Source organism: Bactrocera neohumeralis, chromosome 6, assembly GCF_024586455.1.
Source record: "Bactrocera neohumeralis isolate Rockhampton chromosome 6, APGP_CSIRO_Bneo_wtdbg2-racon-allhic-juicebox.fasta_v2, whole genome shotgun sequence".
In the NCBI taxonomy this organism is placed as follows: Eukaryota; Metazoa; Arthropoda; class Insecta; order Diptera; family Tephritidae; genus Bactrocera; species Bactrocera neohumeralis.
In genome coordinates, this window is record NC_065923.1 from 52,028,660 (window position 1) to 52,056,567 (window position 27,908).

Consider the following 27,908-nt stretch of genomic DNA (forward strand, 5'->3'; position numbering starts at 1 on the left):
GTCATACCTTTAATTATGCTACAATTTTATATTATTTATGCATGTTTCTTAAATTTGCTTAACTAAAAAAAGCAATTAATTATTACACAAGCCGACAGCAGGCGAAGTCAGAGAAGCCAAGTGTGCAATAAAAGGAGGGCTTCAAGCCTGTTTATATTATCATGTATCTATGTACATACAGATATAGTATGTAAATAGGTATATACAATGCTTTAAGTTTCTAAGGCAATGAAAAACTACAATTAATAAAAACGAATATTTTTCATTTTTCGCAATAAAGTAATAAAGCAAGATGTCATAAAGATTGTTGGATAAATTTATTAACATTTTATGTTTATTTCGAGGTACATAAGTGGCACACAAAACCTAGAAAACTTATAAATGTTATAAAAAATCAAACCTGCTGATATTTTACATAGTTCCCGAGCTAACTGTATTTGTAGAAAAAGAAATCGGTATCACAATAAATGTTTTCGATTATAATTTTTAACTTATTTGTAGCGCATAATAATGGGATATGAGAATATCAATTAAATCTTAGTAAGAACTCTTTTAAATAGAAATTTTGAAATCTTGTCAGATAAAAAAAGTTTTGGACTAATTAAATTATTCTTATATTATTCTCCTTATTTTAGCTCATTTTCATATTGTTTAAATTTTTTCATTATTCATTTTTCTTTTTTACTTTTTTATTTCACACAGGTCTTTGAGATACAATTCTTAAAGACTTGGACGAAGGATTTCTTTTTCGATTACAACTATTTTAAAAAAATATCTCGAAATTTTGACTGACATTTTCGTTTTTTTTTTTGTAAAAATGTCTGCCAAAAACAATTCACAACTTTCAGTTTTTTTTCCTTCGTCTAAGTTCTAAGTTAAGGTTTTAACTAAAACGTACTTTTTCACTTTAGATGACACTGCAAGTAGTTATCTGCCAACGCGGCCGCATCTTTTTTCTGAGGGGTCTCCGAGACTGTTGTCGCAATTAAAATATTTTTTCCGAAAATTTCAGAATTCTTTTGTTAATAGCGGCTGTTTTTTACCCAAGAAAAACCATGTGATCCCTTTAACCTTTAATTCGTAAAGGGTCCTTAAGCCTTTCAATTTTATCTTTATTTGATTAATGCATATTGTATGTATATCAAAATGGCACATTAAGTGCTAATTGAGCCCGATAGGGCTGCACTCCTACCTACCTACCTATGTTCGATTCGCTGTATTCTAACTTTGGATACATCGAAGATGACTAGCATTATTTATATAGTTTAACATGGAAACGGCGTGTTAACACAAATTTGCTATTGAGTTAAGGCAAAATAAATGAAAATACCTTTTTTTTTTTGAAGGTCCCCTCAATAAATCACGTTACTTAAAGAGTTGAATAAAAAGCTGGACAAAATTTTTCGACTAAACGTAATAACATAAAATAAAATTAAAACGGACCTGAGCTATTCTTACTTTTGTTTGCTTTTGCGATACTAACTTTACGGCTTTGTTTATATGTAAGACTTTTTTAAACAAAATAGTTATAGTTAGCCCGTTATAAGGCCGAAAAGCTTGTTTGAAAGTGACTTTATTACGATTTTCATAATCATATTTCCGAGCATTATTATAACTGCCGATGAGAGCTGGGTTTACGAGTTTGACATGCAAACAAACTATGGAGAGAAAAAAAGAGCCAAAACAACGAAACCACACCAAAGCCGCTCAAAAATCAAGGTGATGGCTCCCATTGTTTTTTTTTTTTTGATATTCGTGGTTTTGTGAACCATGAATTTGTTTCGGAGGGACAGAAGCTCAATAAGGAGTTTGCATTGAGGCGTTTGCGTAAGAACATCCGTCGAAAACGGCCAGAAATGCAGAAGAACAATTCATGGATTCTACACGATGATAATGCACCATCGCATCGAGCCACGATTGTGACCGAACTTAAAGCCAAAAACGCAATCAAAACCTTCGATCAACCACCGTATTCACCAGATTTGGCTCCGTGTGATTCTTTCTTATTCCACAAACTGAAATTGCCGCTCCGTGGAAACCGTTTTTAGTCAATTGAAGGACAAAACAAAATTCGCTGAAGGAGCTGAAGGCAATCCAAAATGTGCTTTTGAAAAATGTTCCGAGGACTGAAAACATCGTTGGCATAAGTGTATTAGATCTGGGTGGAAATTACCCAGCACAATTAAATATTTTGCTTTTTATTTACAATTTCTGGGTAATTTTTTATAATGTAATGTAATGACTCAAAATTTTAAGAAAATCGAGCATTAATTATCAATTTTGACAAATACTTTTCATTTCTCTTAAAAGCCATTTTTCCAACAAGTGTACGTAGTTTACTCGCAAGTCTTAGAAAGCTTATGATCACCTTTCCATTCCAAATATTTGTCCAATAACCGCCATTTTGCAACAAAATATCAACACAAACAGTTTTTCAACACCGAAATGTACATCGTTAGAGAAAGAAGTGGATGCTCCTTACTCCCAGATTAACTTGTCAAAGTTAGAACATTTTCAGAGTTTCGGACGGGCTTAACAACTTAGGATTACATAAAAATTTAAAAAGTGCATACTGTGGTTATGCATATTTTCGAAAATTTTTGAAAGCGGATAAGTATTCTAATAGGAACCCCTTTTGGTCCTCAAAATAGTATTTTACTTCGCTTTAGAAACTAAAACTGGCAATTTTTTAAGTAATTTTAAAACATAAATTCGTTCATTTACCACTGAAATTGCAAACATTTCAACGCCAAACTACGCACTCGCTAAGTCTATGAAACTGAATGAATTTTCCCCGCACACACTTAGACACCTTGCAATGTTTTTGATATGCCCACACAGCATATAAACTGCGTCCGCGATTGCAGCATTTCATAGGCTGTGCAGCCACTGTGACACCTATCAATGTCATCAATTGTGTCTATAGTATGTCTGTGCCGCGCTGTGGCATTGCGGCTGCTGTGCGCTGTGGTTAAGTGCGTGCGCGCGTCAGTCCATGCATGGCCGCTTGGCTATGTGCGTGTGTGTGTGAGAGAGCGCGCGACCGCCAATGTTGCAAATATCAATGAGTGGTGCATGGCGCATACATATTTATCCACAACTAGTTGCATACACCGCCTGCGTTAGTCGCAGCCACGCGGCGCAATCATAAAAATCCAGCAGCAACTAGAGTTACGACAGCCAGCTCGTATTACGAAAAACTCAAACCAAAAGTAAACAAAAAATTTCTTCAATGTTCGCTTGTTGTTGTTGTTGTGGTGACCTTCGGCAAACATCAAATGTGATAAGAACTAGCGGCGGCGGCGGCAGCGCGCTGGTGAAAAAAGACAGTTGGCGTTTTCATTCAGGGTCAGCGCTAGCCGCAAAGGCCCCTTTGAGGTGGTGCACCAAGTCGAAGTTGGGCCGCACAACTGCTATTTATATGCACGAGTATATTATATAGAGTTGTATTGTTGTACGTAGGCTGTTGTGCGCTTGTCACGCAGCAACTGTGTGGCGGACGACTGCAATTGCAATAAATTTTTATTTCATAACTTTTTCATTGCTTTATTTTCATGCTCTAACGCTGCAACTATCATTGCCACTGTCACTGCCGCGGCCACTGCTGAGCGCTCACGCTGCACATTTATCCTTAGCACGCATTTGTTGTTGTTGCTTACACGTAAATGGCACAAGGTTAGTCAGAAACGGCTTGCGCCTTCCGCCACACAACCCGCCGCGCGTTGATTGCTCAGCTATTACTATTTGTATTTGTCTCTATAATATTTGTTTTTGTTGTTATTCTATTAGCCGCACAACTAGTTTGTTTGTGGATATGAGAGTTTTTCGTTTTTAGTGCACTCGCATTGTTGCGCGCCTCAACGCCGCTGCATTCATGCACTTGTTCTAGCACGCGCGCTCACACTCATTCATGCGCTCAGCGGCTGGCGCGCGCGCTCGCTCACTCAGAATCGTAATTGGAACATGACGCATTCAATTTAGGTCAAGTGCAATGCGGCGCTTCTAATATTGGAGATTGAACACAAGGATGCATTGCAACGGAGGCCATTCAGTATTTTGTATGCACACACATGCGCCTATTATTGCACATTCATCATACTAAACTTTCAGACATGCCAGCGCATAAAACAAATGAGCATTTAAAAATATCAAATTCAAGCAGAAGAACGCGATGTACCGCAACACGGCGCGCCTAGTGGGGTTCGGCCGCTACGTAGGTGCGCGTTGCAGCGTTGGAGCGCTGGGGCGTGCGGTCGGTTGGCTTAGCTAGCTTTCGCTTTCGCCTGTACAACTACTGCTATTCTGTCGTCGCCGTCGTCGGCGCTGCCGCTGTCGCTTTCTCGGCGGCGGCGACGCGGCCAATGCAGCGCAGTGCAACTATGAAGCAGTTGCATTTATTGCCTCCGCCGCCTGACATTGACACACTTTCGACGCGTCGCCGCAAAATAAGCGCTTACAAGCGCAATAACATACACTCAACTACAAACGCACACCTGCTTGCTGCGCCAAAAAGCAAACATGCTTTCGTCGGCATCTTCGCCGCGGCCGCCGTCGCTGTCGTTGGCGACACCTGGAAATGGGTCAAAGTCAACGCTAACAAATCGCATAGACGCGCTACGAGGCCGTCACTAAGTAGAATTGGGCCAACACGCCACAGCGCTCTAGCGCTCATACAACAACAAGACAACAAACATTTTACAAGTGCATTCGTTGCAAGGTCCGCGCGCGTATATTATTATTGGATAAATGCATAGAATTTGAAACCAAAACATAATACGCAGCAGCAGCGGCAGCGGCAGCTATGCACTCGCCGTTGACCTTGTCTAGCAAGCAGAATTCGTTGTTGTTGTTTATTTACGTTAGCAAAAGGAAAGGTCAGCTTTTAAAGCATTCCAAGGAGAAAAGGCTTTAAATTCTTTTTTCGAATTGGGTCAAAGAAATTAAAGTGCACGCTTGAAGGTGCTGTTAAAGCGAAAATACCACAAGAAAATGCACCAATAAATCGTTATACTAAATAAATGTTACATATATGGTAAATGGTTAAAATTACAGACGCGAAAAGTTTTAGAATTCTTAATTTCTATTACTGCTGGCAATCAATAAAATAATTAAGTGATTTCTTCAAAAAAAAAAATCAATCAAAAAAATGGTTCCCAGTTTTGGATCTAAGTTTTTGCACAGTATTTTTACATTTTCTGGTTATGTGTGTGCATTTCGGGTATGTATGATCCGAAATCACATTTAATTATGGTAAGAAAAATTATTTATTATGAAAAATCATTCCACGTTCAAAGCTAAAGACTCTTTATGTCTCTGGCGAGACTAATATGACCTTCGGAAAAGTAGAGCCTTCGTAAAAACCTAGAAAATGTAAAAAAACAGCTGTTGGAAATTCAGAAAGCTAGGAAAGAGTTATACGAGTATGAACCTCACTTAGTTTTTGGGTTTCCTAGTAAGAAACGCAACTCTAAACTAGACAACTAGCGTCAATGCTAGCATATATCAAGATTTAACTTCAATTCGGATAAAATATGTTGCCGTTTCATCAAAATGCACGAAAGAGAGCTGGGAACTAGAAAATAAAACCCAATTGGGCAGTCCAATTTAGCAATTATGTTATCAAAGAAGTTAGAAATGCTAAATATTGGCATACAATAAATTTGTCAGGGGTTAGTCAACCTCAAGATGGTAACTCTGTATCGTTTTGGAAAAAACTTGTATTTATTCAGTTCATTTCTGACACGATAAAACTCTTCAAAAATTAAGAGCATTTCGGAAAGTCGGAAGTCCAAAAAGCCAATTGAGTTACTAAATATTGCTGCTCCCTTTGCTCTTGAATGCAATTCTTAGTTTTGGATACTATCCAATTATTGAAAAGATTCGCAGATTATCCTGATAGATATATGTGTGTACCTGGGAAAGACTTAAGACAGCCGTCTTCATACAGACCAATCAGTCTTCTACCCTGTTTTTCAACAATATTTGAAAGAGTGTTACTATCAAAGATGCCTCCTTTTCTCAACCTAAATAATATAATACCAACTCACCAATTCGGGTGGCAAACCATAGCACGATAGAGCAAGTAAATAGAATTACTCGTACTAACGAAATAAGAAAAACATTTGAGCACAGAGAGTACTGTTCAGCTATATTTCTAGACGTAGCTCAGGCCTTTGATGAGGTGTGGCATGAAGGCCTTTTATATAAGATTAAAAACATTCTACCTTTAGAATTGTATAAAACATTGAAGTCTTATTTATAAAATAGACAATTTACGGTTAAAGTGGGAGATTTCATTTCTAATAAACGACAGCTAAGAACTGACGTACCACAAGGCAGTGCTTTAGGCCCAACTCTATACATCTTATATATAGCAGATCTTCCAACAGCTAATAATGTATTGACATTAACTTTTACACACAGCTTTAGTGAGCCGTAATAAACGCCATATTATAGCTTGAAGAATATTAGCATGAAGAATATTAGCATGAAGAATATTAGAGTGAATGAAAAGAAATGTAAGCATGTTACGTTTTCGCCAAGACCAAAAATGTGCCCAGCAGTAAAAATGAACAATGTTTTAGTACCCCAAGCGAATGATATAACTTAACTTGATAGAAAATTCACGTGGAGATCTAGTAAAATAACTTGCATGAAGATAAGAGCTGAGCTAAGCTTAGCCTACACAACAAAGTGCTTTTATACATACTATGTATAATGTGGTCATAAAGCCGATTTGGATGTATGGCATTCAACTGTGAGGTACGACCTGTGCATTCTATGTTCTATGGTAAAGAGAGAAGTAGGGGACAGCAGAATGAAAGACATATATGTATATCTAAAATCCGAGATCAATCAAACCCATTGGCTAATACTGTAGTACAGTCCTGCGACTAAGCACGCCTAAAAAGAAGAGATTTACTCTGTTTACTAAAGAGCAAAACATCACTAAACAGCTCAATCGCTTGCTTGAGCAATACATAAAGAAATATTGAAAAGATATGGGAAGAAACTTGAAACGAGTTAGGCCCCAAGATATTCTGCACAAATTGAAGGATAATCCCAAGTTTTAGAAAAGAATTATTTATATTTTTGTTATATCGATAAGAGAGCGCATACACCATCCAAAACATGTGTTGTTTTTTTTTAATTATATTTCAGTGTCAAATTTCACTAAAGAAAAATCCTAGCAAAACCTCGTATTTTCTTTTAATACATATACAGAATTTGAACATTTTAATAATTTTTTCTTAAGAGATTCCTGAATATAAGATATTTTTAATCTTTAACTTCAAAAATTCACCTTAAAAAAATCATTAATTTTTTATTAATATCTTTTTAATTATTTTTTATTAAATATAACTTTCTCCGCTTTATAATTCGGAAGCGTTAATTAGTGATAGTCGAATTGCTGTTTTGTTTTTGTAAATATTTAAGTCAATATTATTGTAAAATCTTGTTGCTGCACATATTTGCTTACAATTTATTTATAATTTTTAATTACTTCATTTAAGTTTTCCTTATTATGCATATTTTATCACAATATAATATTATTTTAACTCGTTTTCAAAATAAAATGTATGTATTTTTAATAAAATTTTTTTATTTTTAATGTACTTTACCACTTTTTTATTTGTATATACAATATTTTTAATGAAAAAAAATATTTAAAAAAAAAATTAATTTATTTTCCGAAGCTTCTTTATTTTTCGATTTTATTTTAAATATACCATATATCAATATGTTAGATTATTTATTGATATACTCTCTCTCTCTGCGAATAAAATAAAAATTTTGTTCGTATTTTTTTTTTTTTTGCCGGCATATCTTTTAGACTTTTTTTTGTAATTTTTGTTACACTTACACGTAAGTTTTTTAACTTTCATAACACTTTTGTATCATTTTCATGGACTTTTTATTAAAATATTGAGATTTTTACTCGTTCTTTAAATGTTTAGTTTTTATTTTTATTTATTAAGTTTTTTAAATATTTATATACATTACAATTATTCTTTTGCACTTTTATTGGCTTTAAAAGATTTTTAACACGTATTTTTAAACTTCAGTGTTTTTTCGTTGCGCATTTCACCACATTTTTAAAGAAAAAATTTAAATAATTATCGTTTTTTTAATATTTTGCGATTTTCTAATATAAAAATATTTCACTTTCAGGCACTTATTATTATTATTCTTTCTGAAAAATCACTGAAAACCAACAGAATATTGCCAACATAGTTCTTCCCAACAAAATGAGTTCAAATTGTTTGATTAATATTATTCAAAGTGCAGTACTCACCGAAACTGGCTTCGCTAATCTCCTGATCGTCTAACAGATCATCCATGGAGGATAAAGAATCACAATCAACGCTCGATGAGTTCAGTAGTTGTTGCTGCTGTTGTTGTTGTGGTTGTGATTGTTGTTGCGCCGATTCTTTTAGTAGACCTATGGAACTTGGTGACATTGTACTACTGCCAACAGTCTTATTGTTGTTGTTGGTATTATTTAGATTTATGTTGACACTACTACTATTGCTATTGCAGCTGGCTTCGGGAACACATGTGGACACAATTACTGCACCAGGCCGTTGAGTGGGTGAATTGGCCAAGGTCACCTCCTCAACACTTTGCAACACCGTTGCCCGGTTTTGGCTCATTGTTGCAATACTGTTTATAGTTTGTACATTGTTGCTACAACTATTGTTGTTTTTGTTGTTACTGCAGCTGTTATTGTTGCTGTTGCTGTTGCTGCTACTACTAGCACTACCATTCACAGCAACAATACCAGTGCTATTACCATTACCAATACCAGTACCATTACCAATACCATTATTACTGGCGCTAGTATTCTGGCTGTGATTGTTGTTGCTGATGAAATTATTTATGCCGTGTGTGATGACTTTACTGTTGGCAGTGTCTGTGGCTACAATTGTGGACGTTGTTGCTGTTGTTGTTGTGATTTGGTTATCCGTTAGGTGGTTGTGATGATTACTATTGACCTGATTATTAACTACCGTAACATTGAAATTATTTCCAGCATTCGTAGGCAAATAGTCGCTGCTCGCTGACGCAACACAGGCGCTGCCAAGAGCTTCTGCTGGCTGCGGCTGCAACTGCTGTTGCTGTTGTGGTTGCTGCTGCTGCTGTTGACGATTTGCAGTTGCACGGCCATTTCTGCTGTTGGCATGTCCTCTCGCCCCACGCCCGCCTCTGTTGCTCCTACTTCTACCACCCCCACCAGCAGCGGTCACACCCCCGACCGTCGTACTGTACGGCATGGCAGTCATCGCACTGGAATTGGGCACACTCACCGCTATCGCTGGCGCAACAGTCGTAGTGCCAGTAGTCGGCGCAGTTGCAGCCACAGCCGTGACCGTGACTGTGGCCTTTGGAAATTTCTGCTCAACAGCGCTGTTGTTGTTATTATTATTGTTGAGTTTCAGGGGTAAGTAGTGCGTCACGTGGGTCACCTGCGCGGCATCGCTGCGCGGCATATCCTTCGCCTCTATAACTATATCGTCCTTGGCATATAAAATATTCGAAAAGGTCGCCTCAACGCCATGGCCATCATTAATCAAATCGTTTGTGGCGATGCTTTTCGCTGGCACCAACACATGATTAGCCTCGATATTGATGAGTGATATATTCTTAAAACTACTATCCGCCGACGGTGAGTTGGGGAATTTCAGGTCACAAAGGCTACCCAGCGACACAGCGTCGATATTGGCTGCGTCCACTGTGCGCTGATCGAGCAGCGCTGATTGTTGTATGCAATTGGTGAAGGCGGCATAGTCGCTGCTGGTCGTCTTCAGATTTCCCGTCAGTTGATGGCTAATGGTCTTATGGCTGCCGGGCAGCTCGTAGATGAAGGGTGTGGCTGGGACACTGCCAGCGCTAAGCATTTGATCTTTGTGATGATGTGTATGTGTTTGTATATTGTTGTTATTATTACTACTATAGCCGCTATCGGACAACATTGGAACGTTGTAACCGTCCATTGCAGGACGAAGCGCTTGAAACACTTATATTGAGTTTATAAAACTTAGATTTGTTGTTACATGTAAATTTGTTAGGTCGCAGGTACATACAAGTTCTGCAAGAAGAAAGGTAAGAAAATCGGTTGTAAGCACTAATTTGGCACTATTATTTAGTAAATTGTATTCAAAAAAATATTAAATTGCAAGAAATTCTAGGTTAGGTTTATTGAACTAACTCCAAGACTACTATAAAACCGCTTTAATTGTACTAAACAAATATACGAAGTACAAATACACCAATGACTTCATCATCGCAACACATCTCAAACCTCACCATCACACCAAAAAATAATGCAAAAATTCGCTCCAAAAAAATCGGAGTTAAATAATCGGATTGGATGCGTTGGTTCATATGACCATTCTAGGTCTGTTATCAAATCACAGAAATAAGGAACTTATATTTTAGCAAATTAAAATCATACTTATCCAGGCTGTACCTTGGTTTACATAGAATAATACTAAACACGTTTTCGCATAACCAGTAAACTCATTTAACACCCCCTTCCCGTACAGTGCGACCATGATGAAATACCAGGTTGTTCAATAAGGTTTGTCGTTTGATCAGAGAGGGCGTTGCTACTAGCACACTACAATCGCAAAAATTGAATATCGTGCAGTGATAAAATTCTTATTTTTGGAAGGTGTATCACCAAAAGAAATTCACGGACGAATGTTAAAAGTGTACAACGATTGTTCACCTACAATTAACAGTAGAAAGACGAGTTGCTGAATTCAAACGTGGTCGTACAAGCCTTGAAAACGATCCAGTGAAAGACGTCAACAAAGCGCATTAACACCAGAAATCATAGCCAGGATATGGTTTTGGAAGATCGTCGATTTGATGAGAGAGATTTAGCAGAGGCTCTACACATCTCATTAGGCAATGTGGGCCATATTTTAAGTGAAATTTTTGGGTTTTAGAAAGCTGTATGCACAATGGGTGCCGCATTCGCTAACAATGGAACAAAAACACATTCGATTGCGACTTCCTCAGCAACATTTGGAGCGTTTTAAAAAGGATAAAGTGCATTTTGTGTGTCGATTCATCACTATGGATGAGACTTGGGTCTATCACCATGATCCTGAATCAAAACAAGCGGCTAAAGAGTGGTGAGAACCTGGTTGTTCGGCTTCGAAACGAGTTCGTGTCCGGAAATCGGCGCAGAAGGTTATGGCATCAATTTTTGTTGTGATGCGAGAGGAATTTTGTTTGTGGGTTACTTGCAAACTGGTAAAACAATTAATTCTGAATATTATTGCAACCTTTTGGACCAGTTGAAGGAAAAAATGTGTGAAAAACACCCGGTTTGCAGAAAAAATCCTTTTCCCCCAGGACAATGCACCGTGTCACAAGAGCATTTTGACAATGGCTAAAATCCATAAATTAATGTTCGAATTGTTGGACCATCCTCCGTATTCGCCAGATTTGTCCCCCAACAACTTCCTTTTGTTTCCAGAACTCAAAAATTTTATGAAACGTATTAAAGAACCTGGCACAAATAAGACAACAATCTTCGGAATGGAGGAAAAAAAGGGGCCGAAACAAAAAAAAAACAAAGTCGCTGAAAAATCAAGGTGATACTCTTTTTTTTTGATATTCGTGGGTGAGTGCATCATGAATTTGTTTCGGAGGAACAGACGGTCAATGAAGAGTTCTATTTGGCCATACTGATGCGTGTGCGTGAGAACACCCGTCGAAAACGTCCGAATTTGTGAAAGAACAATTCATGGATTTTACACGATGAAAATGCACCATCGCATGTGTTTTACATCTGGTGACGATTACTTTGAATACGACAAAATAAATATTGATGAATAATTTTATTTACAATTTCCGAGTACCTTTTTATCACTGTGTAAATTAATGTTTGAATGAAATGTCTATAGACATCTATAAATTCATACATTCCGGTATAATTTGTAGAAAGAGTTTTGACTGAAAGTCGACATATGAACTGATTCACAGATTATTGATTTTTAAACTCGTACAAAACAAATTTGTTCCTCGCAACATCAACAAAAAAGCTAATTTAATACATATGCGATGAGAGCATAGAACATCACAACGAGTCGTATTTGACCTATTACTCAAAAACATTAAACATTTTTATCCTTTCTTCGTAAGCTTCATCAGCTGTCTAACCATGCCTACATTTCAATTTCTATCCCTATATGCATACTTCTTCATAAACTTGGACTGTATTCCACCGCCTGCAGTTTTGGGAATTCGTTATGGAAGTTAGAGGATGGAACACTGATTATGTGAAAATAATGATATAATACCAAGGGTGGTAATAGTGCTAGCTCCTATCTAAGTAATACATCTACGTATTTAATACCTTACATTGCAAAAAATTAGTCGCTTGGCTTAATACAATAACACGTTATTACCTTTTGTACCCACAGATGGTCTAACGAACTTACTGCCATTTACGAAAGCTGCAGGACATAATTTCTAATAATCTTAGGTTCATAGTAAGGAAGGATTTTCTAGTCAAAGTCTAGTAGAAGATTTACGCTTTTGAGAGCTTGTGTGTTGGCAAAATTGTTTTCGTTTATAAAATCCATGCTCATGTGAATTCTCATTTAATATATTTTAAGTATTTCAAATTGCTGAGGCAATTTGATGACTTTGATAACCATGATAGATTATTAACATGCTGATCCTAGAAAAATTTATTGAAATCTTAAACGATGTCCAGCACAGCTAATAATTAGTAGCAAAACAAGTTTAGAAAAACAAGGAAGAGCTAAATTCGGGTGTAACTCGTGCAACTTGTAAGGATCAAAGGAATCGTGAATGAACTACGATCAAATTTCTATTAAGTTATATTATAGGTCATTGGCCATATTAGTTTTATAATTATATTTTACTTGCCGTCAACGAAATATGTTAAAATCATCCTCAAACGAAATATTTATATCGGACATAAACTTAACTGAAGGGGCTAAATTTAATATATTTAATGGATGATCTAATCTTACATGTTGACCGATATATGCCGTATAAAGCCAACCGGAAGTTAGAAAATCTGATGATAGGTATATAAATGATAGGTGTAGTATTCACCCGGTTTTATGTATTTTTCACATTGCCGGATATTATTAACAGTACAAGATGACATCTGAGTACCATTAATGTTATGATAAATTTGTTACTGGCGGCGCCACGTCTACTTTTAAATATTTTAAAACCACAGATGATTATCACCAGTTCGATTTTCTGGACCATAAAAATAAAAGGGTAACATGATTGACAGAACTTACACTGTTAATGTAAAATTAAACTCTTTAATGAGAAGAAGTAAAGTGTTGTCGATTCTGTCCACATTCCGCGTATAAAACTAAAAAAAAAGTCTGCGAAATTACCTTCATTGGACTAAGATTAGGTTAGGTATGTAGTCTTTTATGAAGCCATAGAAAAGAATAACTCTTTTGTTCCAACATATGTATAAATTAGAAATACGCTTAATAGCCAATACAAATTTGCACAAGCGCTTAATTTCCACTACCACCAGTTCGGTGGGATATTTGAAGGTATGCGCTCCCTAGCGTCTAAGTCTTGACCTCCCAAACGCGGGACAGTCCAGAAGGAACTGTTGAGTTGTTTCCACATCATGTTCTTCCATACAGCTTTTGCAGATGACTTCTAGTAATATTCCCAACCTTATATACGTATCATGCACGCGAATAGGGCAATGGCTTGTTAAAAATCCCATAACGAGTGAAATGCTAGCCTTGCTGAGGGCAAAAAGATCACTAGATTACATGTAATCGATCTTTGGCCAAAAGACGATAGCACATGTACCGATGGTGGCCCAGCGCTGGCCAAACTTCCGCAAAGCGCAGCTATCTAGTAGTACAACACAAGAAGATACTGCAGCACCGACTCGCATCCATTCTACCGATTTCGGTTCTGGGGTACCTTTCCTTGCTAGCTCATCAGCTTTGCAATTTCCTGCTTATATGATTAGCTTAGCAGGTTGTCCCTGCAAACTAAAAAATATGCTTATATAACGGATGTACATAAGTCCCACGCTCCCAATAAGCTGTATTGTAAGGAACATACCCGAACAGAGCGGATTTCCCATAGCCTTTGCAGCTATTTATTCACAATGTTCACATAAGTTGTCTTAGTCGTCAAAGAAACTGCAGGCAACTTCTGAATTGTCAAAATTTTCAAAGCTTTGACTCACTATATCCTTAAATATTTACGATAGCTATGCGATTTTGGTCTCAACATTATAAAATCACCTTCAATATGAATATGTAGCGAATTGATAATCTCATTTTGCGGAGTCTCTTGAAGAACATTTTGTCCGCTTTAAAAGCGAATGTCGTACAAGGGTTAAAACCCGCTTTGTTGAAACTTCGCTAACGAGTCAAGCAAACAAGGTGCTTACCTAATAATGCGAGTTTCACTAAAAAAGCACTAGCTGACGGTTGTGTTGTTGCTGTCGGCACTGTCTTCGCTTTCAATATCGGCTGCACATGCGTTCTACACATTACTGCTTGCGCCGTTTATGGCGATATTAGCACAGCAAAAGCTGTTGTACACAACAAACAACAACAAACGAATAGCAACTTCAAATAGAATGCAATAACAATGAAGATGTTGCGGTGGAAGAAGCGAAGCGGAAACCGAACAAAAAGAAGCAGAGGCTACTAAAATCCAGTTGAGACCGAAAGCAAAAGTGCTCGGCAAGTTGTTGTTTTCTACTTGTTGTTTTCACACTTTTCTACACACAAAGCGACAGTGGAACACAGCGGCAATGCATACGCTGCGGTAGTTGTGTATGTGTATGTGTGAGTGTGTGTGCTGCATAAATACGAGTCCGAACGACGCGAATAAGGTGGGAAACGGATGGACAGAAAATTTCGCAAGAATAGCACAATGCGAATCTGTATATGAAGTCAATAGGAATTATGTTGAGGAGGAAACAGGAATGCGCACACACACAGGGGCAATGGCAAAACACGATGGCATTATTGGTGTTATGGGAAAAATTGCTGATTTGTTGTTATTATAGATTTTGTTGTTGATGTTGTTGTAATTACTTTTTGTTGCTGTTACTGATTGTAATTGGCACAACGATGGAGGGCTGCGCGAACACAGCAACAATGCAAAATCTACGATAAACTTGCGCAAAGTAAAAGTAGAAGTTCTCACACACACATATACACATGCATGTATGTAGCTACAAAAAGCCAAATAAATAATAATAATTACCGTGCCAAACGAGTAGCAAAATAATTGTTGAATAAACAGTGGTGAGCAAGATCGAAATAAAAGCATGCGATGCGAGTTCTATGTAGCTTAAGCATACACAATATATAACATTTTGCTGTCTGTATGTAAGTATGTATGTAAAGCGCTGTTATAGTGAGGGCAGTGAATGATGACTGCCGTGCTGCCGCTTAGCAAATACGTAAGGTGCCGCCGTCAATGAGGCGCACGGGAGCGAGGGGCAGACGTTATTTCACATAGATTGCGCGACTACCGGCAACAACAACAAAGGCGAAACAGACAAATACACACACGCACACATACATAATTGATTCTCTACTACAAGTTGCGCTACTGCTAATTCTACTTCCACTTTCAGCTTCGCGCGCACACACACACGCACACACTTACGAGGCAAACGCGCTGTCTCGCTCGCACACGCTGACTAGCTAACTAACTGGCTGCTAGCTTTTGCAATGCTTACGGTTTGCGCATATATGCATGTGCTTAGTGGATTTTAGTATTGTGCGCCCGCTGCCCGCCACCGTTCTCACCGCTCGTATTCACTTATTGGCAACCACAATGTTTATTTGCTTTGCTTTGCTTTACGCTTCGTTCTATTCAAGCAACAGTTTCCGCCTGTGCGCTGGCTGGCTGCAAAAGCTCGCCGTGCGTATATACAGCGTTTGTCAGCATGTACATACATATGTATGTAGCGCAGTCGGTGTATATACCATAGTGGTAGTGATTTTTAGTGTGTATGTATGTGCTTGTATTTCCGCACTGACCCCTCTATTTTCCAACACACATCTGTTCATACGTGTGCATGTATTTACTGGTTGCCTCCGCTGCTTTTTCGTCTGCCTCTTATTCTGCTTCTTCTTCGGCTGCGTAACGTTCTCTATGCATAGCAGCCTAGCGATATACACGGACACGGACGTGCTGGTAATGCGTACGCCTCTTCCTCTTCCTTATAATATTTTCGCACTACTATGGCTATACATTGTGCTACAGCATCTAGCAGAGGCTAGTACCAGCACACAAAGCAGCCAACCTACCAGCCAAGTTGTTGTTTCTTCCTTTCACTTGAATCGCGTTCTGTTGGCCACACCATTGCGCTGCTGCGTCGCGCTATAAAACACTTCCAAGCGTGCTGGTTGCTTGGGTTCACCTTACCGACTGTCTGCCTGCAGGAATACAGCGCATTCACATCTGTTCTTCTAGCTGTATACACTTCCTTCTTATATCGTATGTATGTTTGTATGTATGTAAGTTTCGCACATGAACTTGCACTAATTTTCACACACTCATGCCTTGTCTAAAGCTTACTTGCACATCTAACATGATTTTATACACTTTACACCGTTTTCTAATCTAAATTATGCACATTTTTTTCACATGCGGTACACCGCGGCGGATGAAATTCACGAGCGCACTGTACACTGACCGCTTTGGTTACCGCTTTGCTACGTGCGTTATGCGTTTATTTTCGCTTTTCTTTGACGATTTATTAGCACACAATTACTAGGAACACTAATCCCGCAGCGCTGCGAAAGCTCCAGAATGGTATTGCAAATTGCAGTCCAATTCAAAAAATATCTTGCAGCTGTAGCAGCGGCAGCAGCAGCGGTCACAACTAGTTATCGGCTTGTCGTCCGACGTCGCCGCCCGTCTGAGCTTCGTATACACACAGCTGCAAGCGCACACAGCGCGATGTATGGACATACATACATACATACATATGGTATGTCAGCGCTTGGAAGCACAGAATGCGCTAGTGGCTGTGGGAGGGGTACATACATACATACAGTTGTACGTATATGGGAGCTATGACACAATAACAACTATGCACATTATTCGCAACACCAACTAATTTACATGCACATACACACACACTCCAACATATGTAGCGCGCACTTCGCGGTTGCTCCCGAACGCGTACGCGATAATTCCTTACTACTAACACACTCCGCCACCTAAACACCAGGCATTGCTCAACTTCACTGCTTCAATTTGTGTACTTTTTTTGATATACTTAAGTGGAAGCAGCAGCAAAAAAAAGTTCGCTACAATTGTGCAATTCGCACAATTCACACCAATGAAGTGGCGAAGAAAACGATTTCCTACTTTTTTATTGCGTATTTCGTATTGTATGCGCTCATCGAATTGTCGCCTCACATTGCGTAGCACTTGTTTATTAGTTTATTCAAATAGTTCACTTAAATTTCAACGCGATTTTTCGGTATTTAATTGGGTTTGTTTTGGCTGCAGACAGAAAATTAGGTCTGTAGGCCAAATTCGCACTCTCAATCTCGACTGACACGAATGCGAACGGAACGGGAACACAGGCGAACGCAAACGTTGCAGCGTACATACGGGCACGGGCACGAAACGGGCGACAGCGCACAATGTGCGATAGGCGATAGAAGACAGAGCACAGAAGACAGGGCATAAAAACACCAACAATGCAAGCGACACAGAAACACAGTGACAGAACAAGAAAATACGGCACACATACTCATGTTATACTAAAAATAAAAATAAAGACAAAAATATTCATACACACATACGGCAAGAACAAGAAGGAAATAATATAAAACAACCACTAAGTCAGTCGCACTGTCAATGAGGATATGGTTGTGGTTGTCTCTGCTGCTGTGATGGAGCGCCGTTTGGCTGTTATGCTGGTAAGCTATCGCACTGTGTGGCTAATGGAGTCGCGGAGTGCGCGCAGCGTAAATGTTCTGGATACACGAAAATCAACGCAAAGCGGAAAGTGTACAAACTAAGTAAAGTTTTGCATATTCTTTTGTGCTTATTTCCATGTACGACACATACGCGCACAGCTACTAAGCCACAAACACTTTGATTTTTTCGAACAGCTGCCGTTGTGAACGCGCCGCGGACGAGGCGAAGTTTGGTTCGTCACTTGCACTTGGCCTTAAAAAATCATTTGAAGAACAAGGACGGCAGCAGCCGTGTGCGCGTTAATCAAGCATCAGCAGCAACATTCAACGTTAAAAGTTTTGGCGGAAGCTTTTGCGAAAGCTTTTTTTGCAATAATTAGTCTCGGCAAAAGCGCGTTATTTCAAGTTTTTGTTATTGACATTCAAATAGAGGCGTATAAGCTTTCCTCTTCAGTGTGCCCTTCGTCTGTATGTATGCATGCCAAAGAAAACAAAAGCAAAAAGAAAGAATTCGAAAAGCTGGAAGTGGTGTGAGCCGTGATGCGAAACTTCCGTTTCCGACTTCAAATGAAATATGTAGTATGGCCGAGAGCGGATATATAGCGGGATTCTGTAACCAGTCTCTAGTCTCTATTTGAGACATTTTGAGGTAAAGTCTCAATTTGTGACTAGTTACTATTCACTAAACAGTCTCTAGCCTTAGTCTCAAAATATTTCCTCAAATTAGAGACCTGGTAATTAGCAGGTCACAAAACCAAAAAGAACTCTTGTCTGCCATTTTGAATATACTGAATAGAGATCATCATAGATATTAAACGATTGTCGCCTTTATATTTTGAAACGAAAAGGTTAAAAATAAATCAATTTTACATAAATTTCGTAAATATTATGAAACAAAGTCAACATATATTTTTATTTTCATTGATAAATATGTTTTTTGACTATGTTATGAAAATTTAAGAGTTGTTATCGACATATTTATTTTCATTCAAGTGTAAAAACATCTCTGAATAATGAAATGTAATCGATTTTATGGCTGTCACTTACAGAATAGCACAATCGTCTCAAGTCTCAAAAATTGGCTCTAACTTAAAAACTCAAATTTAGAGACTTGAGACTGTATCACAGTACAGAATCGAACGGGTACAGTTAGTTAGTCCATAAATTTTCTTTGAGCAATAAATATATATTTTATAAAGCGGTGATGAAACGATCACGACTAAAAGCGAACATTGAATGGCCGCTTTTGAATTACGTAGACCCGCCCGTGGCACCTCGAACCAAAGGCCGAGTTTTTTATAAAGAGCTTCGGGCACAAACCACTTGATTGTCCATTTTTAAAAATAATTAAATACATGGCATATAAGCATAAATTTATTTTTATACTTACTTTCAAATTTCGTATACTGTATTTTTATATGATATGTATTATTGTTATATTCGTTATTGTAAATTTATTAATCTCTGTTTTAATTAAGAATCCGCTTATATGCAAGTGCACCGCAAATATATAGCGATACGGCAACATTGTTTATAACAAACAGCAGCGGCCTCTTTCGGTATATTCATCACTACTCCAGAGAACGTATATAATTTACGTTCTCTGCTACCTGTTTGCAATCTTTTACGGCGAATTTTGGCCAGACCTAAGCGAATATGTAAAAAATGAAAACATCAAAATAGTTCTTGTTTCCTCACATTTGCTGATAAATTAAATGTGTTGTCTGCTTTTTGTCGGAAACAAAATACGTTGTGTTGTAGTAGACGCGCAGTGAAACGAAGCAAATAATAGTAAAAGTAATAAGTAAACGTGTACAAATTAAAACAACATTGTGTAAAACGTTTTCGCAATTGTTTAGCAATAAATAAGGTGGAAAGTTGTACATTATTCAAGAGAGAGTGGAAATTTTATGAATGGAGCAAAGTGAAGAACTAAACGGCAGTCTGGATCACGGCAGCAACGTCATAGCTTCTGTTCCCAGAGTGATGGCAATGCGCGACGATGCAAATGCAGCAGTAATTGTGCCATTCGAGGTTGAACCGAATTCGCAATTGCCTACTACGTCAGTGGCTGCAACATCAAGTGTATCAATAACAACAACAACAATGGGAGAAAACGCTACCGCAGCTGATGCCGTAATCGATCTATGCAACACCAGCCCAACCCCTTCTACATCTAAGACAGCTGCTACTGCTGCTGCGTCAATTATAAATGTGGATAGCAGTCCGGAGGAGCAATCGCCTAATGATGAAGATGTTGCAGGACCTTCAGCGGCAATCGAGTGCCCAATATGCCTACAAACATGTATACACCCAGCGCGCCTGCCATGTGGACATATCTTTTGTTTCCTATGCGTGAAAGTGAGTAAACAAATCGCTATAATTTGCGAAAATATACAAATGTCATTGTCATTGTTGCTAACGTAGTAGTCGCGTACGCCAGTAGTTTGGCAAAAAGCGTATTGTGTGTGTGGACTAATGCATAATTAATTGCACGACTATTAGAAAACTTCAAGTGGTACGTGATCGGCTTAAAAGATTAGCTTTGTTTGTTTATTTAAATTTGATAGCCGCAAGTGTTTAATTTCATTTTTTACTTCAGCGTGCGGAAGTTTCAAAAGAATTCGTAATTTCAGCGGAATGCTGATCAGTTTAAAGTTAAATATATTAAAAATATTTGACCAAATTCAGATAAAATGTCTTCGAAAACTTTTACTTCCCTGTTCAAAAAAAAAAAAAATTGCATCCGCAAGTTATTGGCTGCTTAGCAAATTTTATAAGTTATATTTTTTATTAAATACTCAATATTATTTTTATTTGTTTTATTAATACTCGTATTAACATAAATTATGCGCAAAAATGAGTAAAACGAGGGCTTGACGCTTTTATTGCAGACACGTGGAGAAAAGTCAATCTAACGCTTAGTTCGGCATAATAATTTGAATTGGTAATTATGCACACTTCGTATTAAACAATATTTGAAGTTCAACTTTTCGCAGGCACGTCCACACAACGTCATAGTCCACATATTGCTTATTAATGTGACCGACATGTCTTGGGCAAGTTGTAGTGTTGATTTTACAGACTTTTTTATCTTTGTTAGTGGCGTCACTACTGCAACACTAACAACAATGACTGGTTTGAGCCATTGGCTTAAAACCGAAGACAACGGTTTTGAAGGTTGAAAGATTTACTATAATTTATTTTTAATTTACCGCTACAATTTCCTGGTTACCTAACCAAAATTAGAGCCACAACATGTTTAGCGGTCCAGTGGTTTTTTAATCTCTGCCCTTTTTTAACATCTCCGTTTGTGTTGCTTTACAAATGATCTTCATTTTAAGGCATATAAAGTTGCTGGCATTGAAGATATACAGCCGAAGGTGCGCTTTAGCTATAAACTAAGGTCTTATTTTAATGAAAGTTATTTTAGTTAATTTATTTACCTATTGTGACCTTTTTTAGATAATTTAAATCTGCGCATATTTACGTGTTAATAAACTTTTTTAAAGGCTACAATGTTATTTGGTTTATCAATGAAAATGAAGTAAAAACGTTAAATTTGCAGTGAATGTGCGCAATCTTTCAAGAGCAAAGATTCGCCCTAAGGTATAACTTAGGTTAATGTAGAATTGTTGTTTAAAAGCAACAATAAAGTCAATAATTTTTTAAAATTAAAATGTCTAAAATTTTTACTACTTTTAATTATCTTTTTAAAAAATTTCTTTCTACTTTCTCTCTTCTATCTTGCTAAATTAAAAATTACTTATGTCATAAAAAATTAAGATATATTATGATTTTAAGGCATTATTTTGTCAAATAAGAAAGAAAATTTATTTAAAAAATTTTGCATTAATAATTAAATTTTAACTTTTTAATCCCGATATGGGGATTAAAAATAAGGGCAATTTTACGATGCTTGCGGCGGTATTTGTCATGACATGTAAAGAAAAACAAAATAAAATAAGAGTGAATTGCATGTAAAATTGTGGAACTTTGAAGTGAAATATCTCGAAAACTATGCGTCTGAGAACGGTATATGTGTATATATTTTTTAATCCTGAAGACCTCCTATATCCATCGGTACGCTCAAAACGCGGCGCCGCAAGAATCGTAATCGTGCCAAAATAAGATATCCTTAAAGAAAAGTAAAAATAAGTTTTTCATTTAAAAAATTTAATTTAATTTAAGATTTTCATTTAAAAAATTTATTTTTTTTTAATATGAATGAAGTACGCAAACGCGAAAAAATGTTAATTCTCAAATTTATTTTAAAATTCTTAATTATATGCTTGATATTATTTTTTTCTACAAAATTTAATTCAAATGTTAATTCTTTTATTTTCAATACAATTTTTGCAACCTTGATTACAATAGGGCTCAAACTTTACCTTTTTTTTAAGACTATAATTTCACGGTATCTAAAGAAAATAATAAAAATTGTTTTTGGCTCACCATACTGTAGATTAAAATTAGTGAAAACAAAAGTCTAGATAACTTTTTCGTATTGTAAATTTATTACGAAAATATAATTTGCAAACGGTACGATTTCATTAAGTCACGTTTTAAAAAATAAAATTTAAATATTTTTTAAAAGTATTTGAAATTGCGGCAACTTATTTAACGTGTGATACCTTTATTGAATGTCTCATTACCAATTTAAAAGGTAGGACTCAAAATTTTATTTGACAGTTTTCATAATCTCTATAATATCAAAGAATAAAGTTTTCTGTTTTTGTAACTTTATTTTTGTTTGAAAATTTAAAAATCATTTATCATAATTTGTGCTCATTTAAGTGTGCTCTCCAAACTAAAAATAATATTAACCTGTTATTTTCCGCTTCTAGGGCGTGGCCTACAAAAATCGACGTTGTGCTATGTGTAGACGTGAAATACCGCCCGAATTTCTAGACCATCCCGATTTGGTGAATGGTATCGATGATATTTGCGCTACAAAATCCACCGAAGACGGTTATCAGTGGTTCTACGAGGGACGTAATGGTAAGAAACGTTGAAACACCACCTGCACTCACAAACTTAAGACAAACTCCCGCAGGCGGTTGGTGGGCATATGACCCGCGCTCTTCCAACGATATCGAAGATGCGTATCAAACGCGCATGCTCAGTACTTCTTTGATTGATCTGGAAGAGGATTGCCAGCATGAAGTACTCATATGCGGCGCTATATACACCATCGATTTTGGCGATATGGTGCAACATCCAGTACAAAATCCCTCTCGCAAACGGAAGATATGTCGCTCGAAGCATATGCCAACCAAGGGTGTAGCTGGAATATTGAAAAACTAACACAAAAAACCCAACCTAACATAATTTACACATATACATTCATATAATATTTAACCTTTTGTATAAATACGCACGCCCATTTTGTTGAAAATAAATTTAACAAAGCTTTTCTATGTGGAACTGTTTAGGTTGGTGGCAGTACGATGATCGTACCAGTCAGGATATTGAGGAGGCTTTTAAGAAGGGTGAAAAATCCTGCATCATATTAGTGGCTGGCTATGTCTACGTAGTCGATCTGGAAACAATGGTGCAACAACGTCAAAATGAGCCGAGTCGTTGTCGACGCGTTAAACGTGATCTGGCTACAATACCTAAAAAAGGTGTAGCTGGCCTACGTATCGAAGGCAACACCGTCATAACCGATTCGAATTTCGCTTCACAAATCTATCAGCAACAACAGCAACAAAGTATAGCTGTTGGTCTGGGTGCTTCCAATACGCCAACAGATTCCTCTTCCGATCTCAGTTTACCACTCAATTATTATAGCATGCGGCATCCAGCCAATGCAAGTGATTTCATCTCGACCATTGCCGCCACCGATGCCGCAATACGCATTGCCAGCGACATAATTGGCTCAACGTTGGCGCATGCCGATGAGTTGTCGCGCAACACCGCCGCAGCAGCAAATACAGCATCAGCACAACAACAACAACAGCACACCGACGATGTCAATATCGTGCAACGCATGAGTGGTGAGAATACAGGGACTTACAGTGGCAGCTATGCAACAACGGGTAACGGCACGGCTGGTACATCCACGTCATCCAGTTTAACGAGCGGCGGCAGCGTTGCCGCTGCGGCGCTTGTAGCGCATGGTAGTCGCGAGTTGCTTGATGCAGCTGAAGATCTGCTGGATGCGACACAGAATGTGATCTCCGAAGCCGATCAGCAGACAATCGATCTGTTTGAGCAGACATTGAACGATTTCCATGCGTTGACATTACGCAACATCATCGACTCGGACAGTGACGAGGAAAATGGTGGTGACGTGGACGGCCGCTACGCGCAGCGTCATATACGCTTCTAGAAGTGCGCAGGGAAATGCGTTAGACGCAATTGAGCGCCCTCACACACACAGCCATATACAGATAAACCCACAAAAAACAAAATAATTCACAAACTAATGCACATACATATGTTTGTCATTGTTGTTTAGGGAAGTGTGCATTTACATTAAAAGTATTCGGCAGGACGCTTTGTACATACGATTAGTATAACGGAAGTGTATGCAGTCGATGTATAAGCGTAATAGTTACACCAACGTTTGTATGTATGTATGTGCCTGTATGTTTAATATGTACTAAGAATCACTTGAAAACCGAAAATTCTAAGATCGCTTAAAAAAACTAAAAAATAGTTTAGGACTGCAAAAGGAAAGCTAAAACATACTTGAGTTAAGAGTAAGCGCAAAAATTTATTATTGTAGGAAAATAGGCATTATTAATGTAAATATAGATAATATAAAGCTCAGCAATGAGACGGCATTAAAAACTGTAAGATATGTACCTGGTAAACGCAAATCTATAAATTCTATATGAGCCTACATTTTTCAGGTCGGGTTGTTCTAGTTCTAGCAAAACTCACAGATGAATAGTTTAGATAAAGCAGAATGCAAAATGCAAAAATAGTAGGAAAAGCACATAAAATATTTGAATGTGACTTGGCAAATAGAAACGTATGGAAAACTCTTGAAGAGCTCATTAAAAATATTCTAAATATGTAGCTAACAACTAAAACTAAATATAATCCTATAATGAAAACATGTAGAAAATAGTGCAGTTTAGGGAATAAGAAAAAACGCCAATTATCTTATGTTATGAATTAATGCTTCCGATAGATATTTTCTCCAAATTACATATAAAATGATCTCTAAAATGAACAATAAAAGTAATTAGTATTAGCAGTCGCAGTCGGCTTTTTCTGGTGCAATTTAGATTTTTTTGTTTCTTTTAAATTGCGAAATTGCATCGTAACTGCAATTTATATTAATATATATTATTTTTGGAAACAAATTGGCTCCCGAAACTATCTTTTGTTTATTTATTTATTTAAAAAAATCGAAATTTGAATCCTAACCTCAAAGTTCGTAACATAATTCCTATTAATATTTTTGTTTTCTTTGCAAAAAAGTTAAAAAGTTAATTTAATTCCGAATGATATAACGGTTTTCATTTTGCTTAGTAATTTTGTAAAATTGTTAAAGTTGTATATTGACTATAAATAGTGGATACGATTATTTTTGATGCTTCTCGATGATAAGCCTTATTATATACACTGATCGAAAAGAAATGAAGTGTAAATACTCATTTTATAAACATTATTGAAGTTTTCTAAAGTCTTAAATTTTAAAATCAATCATTTGCAATATTTTGAAGTCCTTTATATGCCCAAGTCAATTATATAATGACGTAACAAGTTATTTTTTTGACAATATTTTGTGGAAATACTGGAGTTGGAATACCCTGGTTACGCGGTATTCGAATTTCAGTGACTTAGCCGTAGAAGAATTACTGTTATAGAGCACTTAGGCGTTGAAAAAGTCAAGTTCATTAAAGCATTTTAGAATTTCTTTGCTAATATGAAAAGTAAAAGCAAATAAATTTTTATTATTCTTGCAATATCGATTCCTTCAAGTAATTTTTTATACTTCAGTTTAATAACTTCAAGTAAAATAAAGGCTTTAATACATTCAAAAAAATTGCTTCAAAATTTGTGGCGTTAAGACAAAGTGCATTATTAAACTTTGCATTTTTTATTACATAAGTTGGCGTTAGGCTTTCAAAAATTTTTCAAAAACTTCATTTAATGAATTAATTTTCAACTTTTCAACCAAAACTGAAAGCGCTTTTACGCTCGTTATTAATGAATATAACTACATACATACATATATACAAACATTCTACAAATAAACATATACACTATAATATTAGTTAAAAATACCAATTTAATATATATAATGAACACCACTACATACATATATTAGCTAGCTATAAATATCGTGATTATAGTAATTGCCAAGTGCTTAGTAGTAGGAATAATATTAGAACTACCAGTAATGTTAATACTAAGTGTTAGGTGATACAAAGGATGTATACTTAATTAGGCCTAAAGCGCTGTACTTACACCTTCTACTACATATGACGACCAAATATTGTTTGTATGTATGTATTCCAAGTATTCTCGCAAAATGCTTGAACATTTATATGTATTATTGCATTTTAATATTGTACTAATAATTATATTAATTAATATTATTTTTTATTTCCTGGTCATAGGCGTGAATCGCTCCTCCCACATATTCCTTTCCGTGCAATGTATACTCAAAGATTGTCTCGTCAGTGTATTGGAATTTTACAAATCCCTACTCATACCCAACTACTGTGTAGATAATTAGAGCAAAATTGTCAGCCAATTGCGTTAAACATAGAAATAGTAGTCGTAAGTTTTTTGTTTTTATTGAACAATTTCCTATTCTTATTGTGAGGAGCACGGCAAACTAAAAGCGCATCGTCATACAATTAATATCATTTAAAGCAGTTAATATTTTGCTCATTTATATAGGGTGCCTAAGTTAGAAATTATAACCTATGAATAATTCATTGTACGCAATTCATGAAAATAATTTTATTTACTAAATTTTCATTTGCATTTTTTACTATTTTTGAAACAAAGAAAAAAAAAACACTCACACTTCTTCGGTTTATTCAACACACATATTAATGCAAGCATAACATTTCATTTAATCCTTTATTTTTTGAATATTATAAGTATGTAAGCGAAAATTATTTTTACAAAAATATAAGCAATAAAAAATAGCAATAAAAGCAGTAAACTGGCATGTTATATGGGTTTCCGCTAACTCGTTTACTTCTTGGCATGTTTGGTGTTATTGCCGAACGCGAAAATTGTAATTTACGTACTATCATTAGCCTCTATAGACACACACAAACATACTTCCATATATTTCTATAGCAAAAACAAATAAATTCTATCTATCGGCTTGTGGTCTCAAACACTTCACAACAAACACAAAAAATGCATTTTCTTTTTCCACTTTCTATATTTTAGTACAAACATATCGCATTCCATGGGTTCTTCTGCGCGCGTTCTATACCTAGTACGCTTCTAAAACTTATTTGGAAAATTCTCACTAATCAAGCACACTGGGTAAATTCTGCTCTGCTCCTTCATGTCTATGCTATTGCGTAACTCTCATTTAGCACCGCATAGTGCCAATGGTTAGCATCATTTCAACCTTCATTCTTAACAAAAATTCGAAAAGTGCACAAATTTTACACACTTTGCTCTTCTGCAGTGAAGAATTTACGCTCATTTATCTTTAAACAGATTTGACAAATTTTCCATTCATTTATTTGCTTGTTTTCCAGAGTCAAAAGCAAGTACACACCTAAGGCCTAAGGTTTGTTCGAAAGGCTTGCAAGCGGCGATCAAATACACATACATATGTACATATATACATATGTAAGGTGTACTCCTCGAAGCAACTAAACATTTCGTTTATAAAATTTAAATAAATACAAATTTTAGTGTGTATTTAATGAATAATATTTTATTTGTAAATTGTCGAAGCAACTCTTCTGCTGTGTTTTAAAGTCCATTAACGACTTTTTTTGAGTATGTTGAAAAAACAAT

At 36.6% G+C, this 27,908-nt stretch overlaps 2 protein-coding genes across 7 annotated transcripts in view; one reads left to right on the top strand and one right to left on the bottom strand.

Annotated features, from left to right (window-relative positions):
* The window catches only part of LOC126762674 (nuclear hormone receptor FTZ-F1), a 109,906-nt gene extending 92,284 nt beyond the window's left edge, over positions 1-17,622 (bottom strand). Inside the window, exons 1-2 of one of the 4 annotated variants that reach the window (XM_050479588.1) lie at positions 17,389-17,622; positions 8,297-10,090 (exon numbers count right to left, since the gene is read on the bottom strand). In XM_050479588.1, coding sequence (XP_050335545.1) covers positions 8,297-9,995 — 1,699 coding nt within the window. In that variant the 5' untranslated portion in view covers positions 9,996-10,090; positions 17,389-17,622. The other 3 variants (XM_050479587.1, XM_050479586.1, XM_050479589.1) reach the window with 3 other exon arrangements.
* Positions 17,623-19,592: 1,970 nt separating this feature from the next.
* Positions 19,593-27,814, top strand: LOC126762692 (E3 ubiquitin-protein ligase rnf146). 3 transcript variants are annotated; one of them, XM_050479631.1, is made up of 5 exons: positions 19,596-20,309; positions 22,796-22,949; positions 23,384-23,947; positions 26,531-26,693; positions 27,644-27,814. In XM_050479631.1, the coding sequence occupies exons 1-4, from the start codon at positions 19,863-19,865 to the stop codon at positions 26,647-26,649; spliced, it is 1,284 nt and encodes a 427-aa protein (XP_050335588.1). In that variant the 5' UTR covers positions 19,596-19,862; the 3' UTR covers positions 26,650-26,693; positions 27,644-27,814. The 3 variants fall into 3 exon arrangements, with proteins under 3 accessions (XP_050335587.1, XP_050335589.1, XP_050335588.1); XM_050479632.1 differs by lacking the exon at positions 26,531-26,693 and having other exon boundaries at positions 19,594-20,309; XM_050479630.1 differs by lacking the exons at positions 26,531-26,693; positions 27,644-27,814 and having other exon boundaries at positions 19,593-20,309; positions 23,384-26,354.
* Positions 27,815-27,908: the final 94 nt, after the last annotated feature.

Coding starts and splice junctions, on each gene's coding strand:
- LOC126762692 (XM_050479630.1), top strand. CDS start 19,863: ATGGAGCAAAGTGAAGAACTAAACGGCAGTCTGGATCACGGCAGCAAC. Junction 20,310..22,795: donor TTTGTTTCCTATGCGTGAAA/GTGAGTAAACAA, acceptor TTCCGCTTCTAG/GGCGTGGCCTACAAAAATCG. Junction 22,950..23,383: donor GTTCTACGAGGGACGTAATG/GTAAGAAACGTT, acceptor GGAACTGTTTAG/GTTGGTGGCAGTACGATGAT.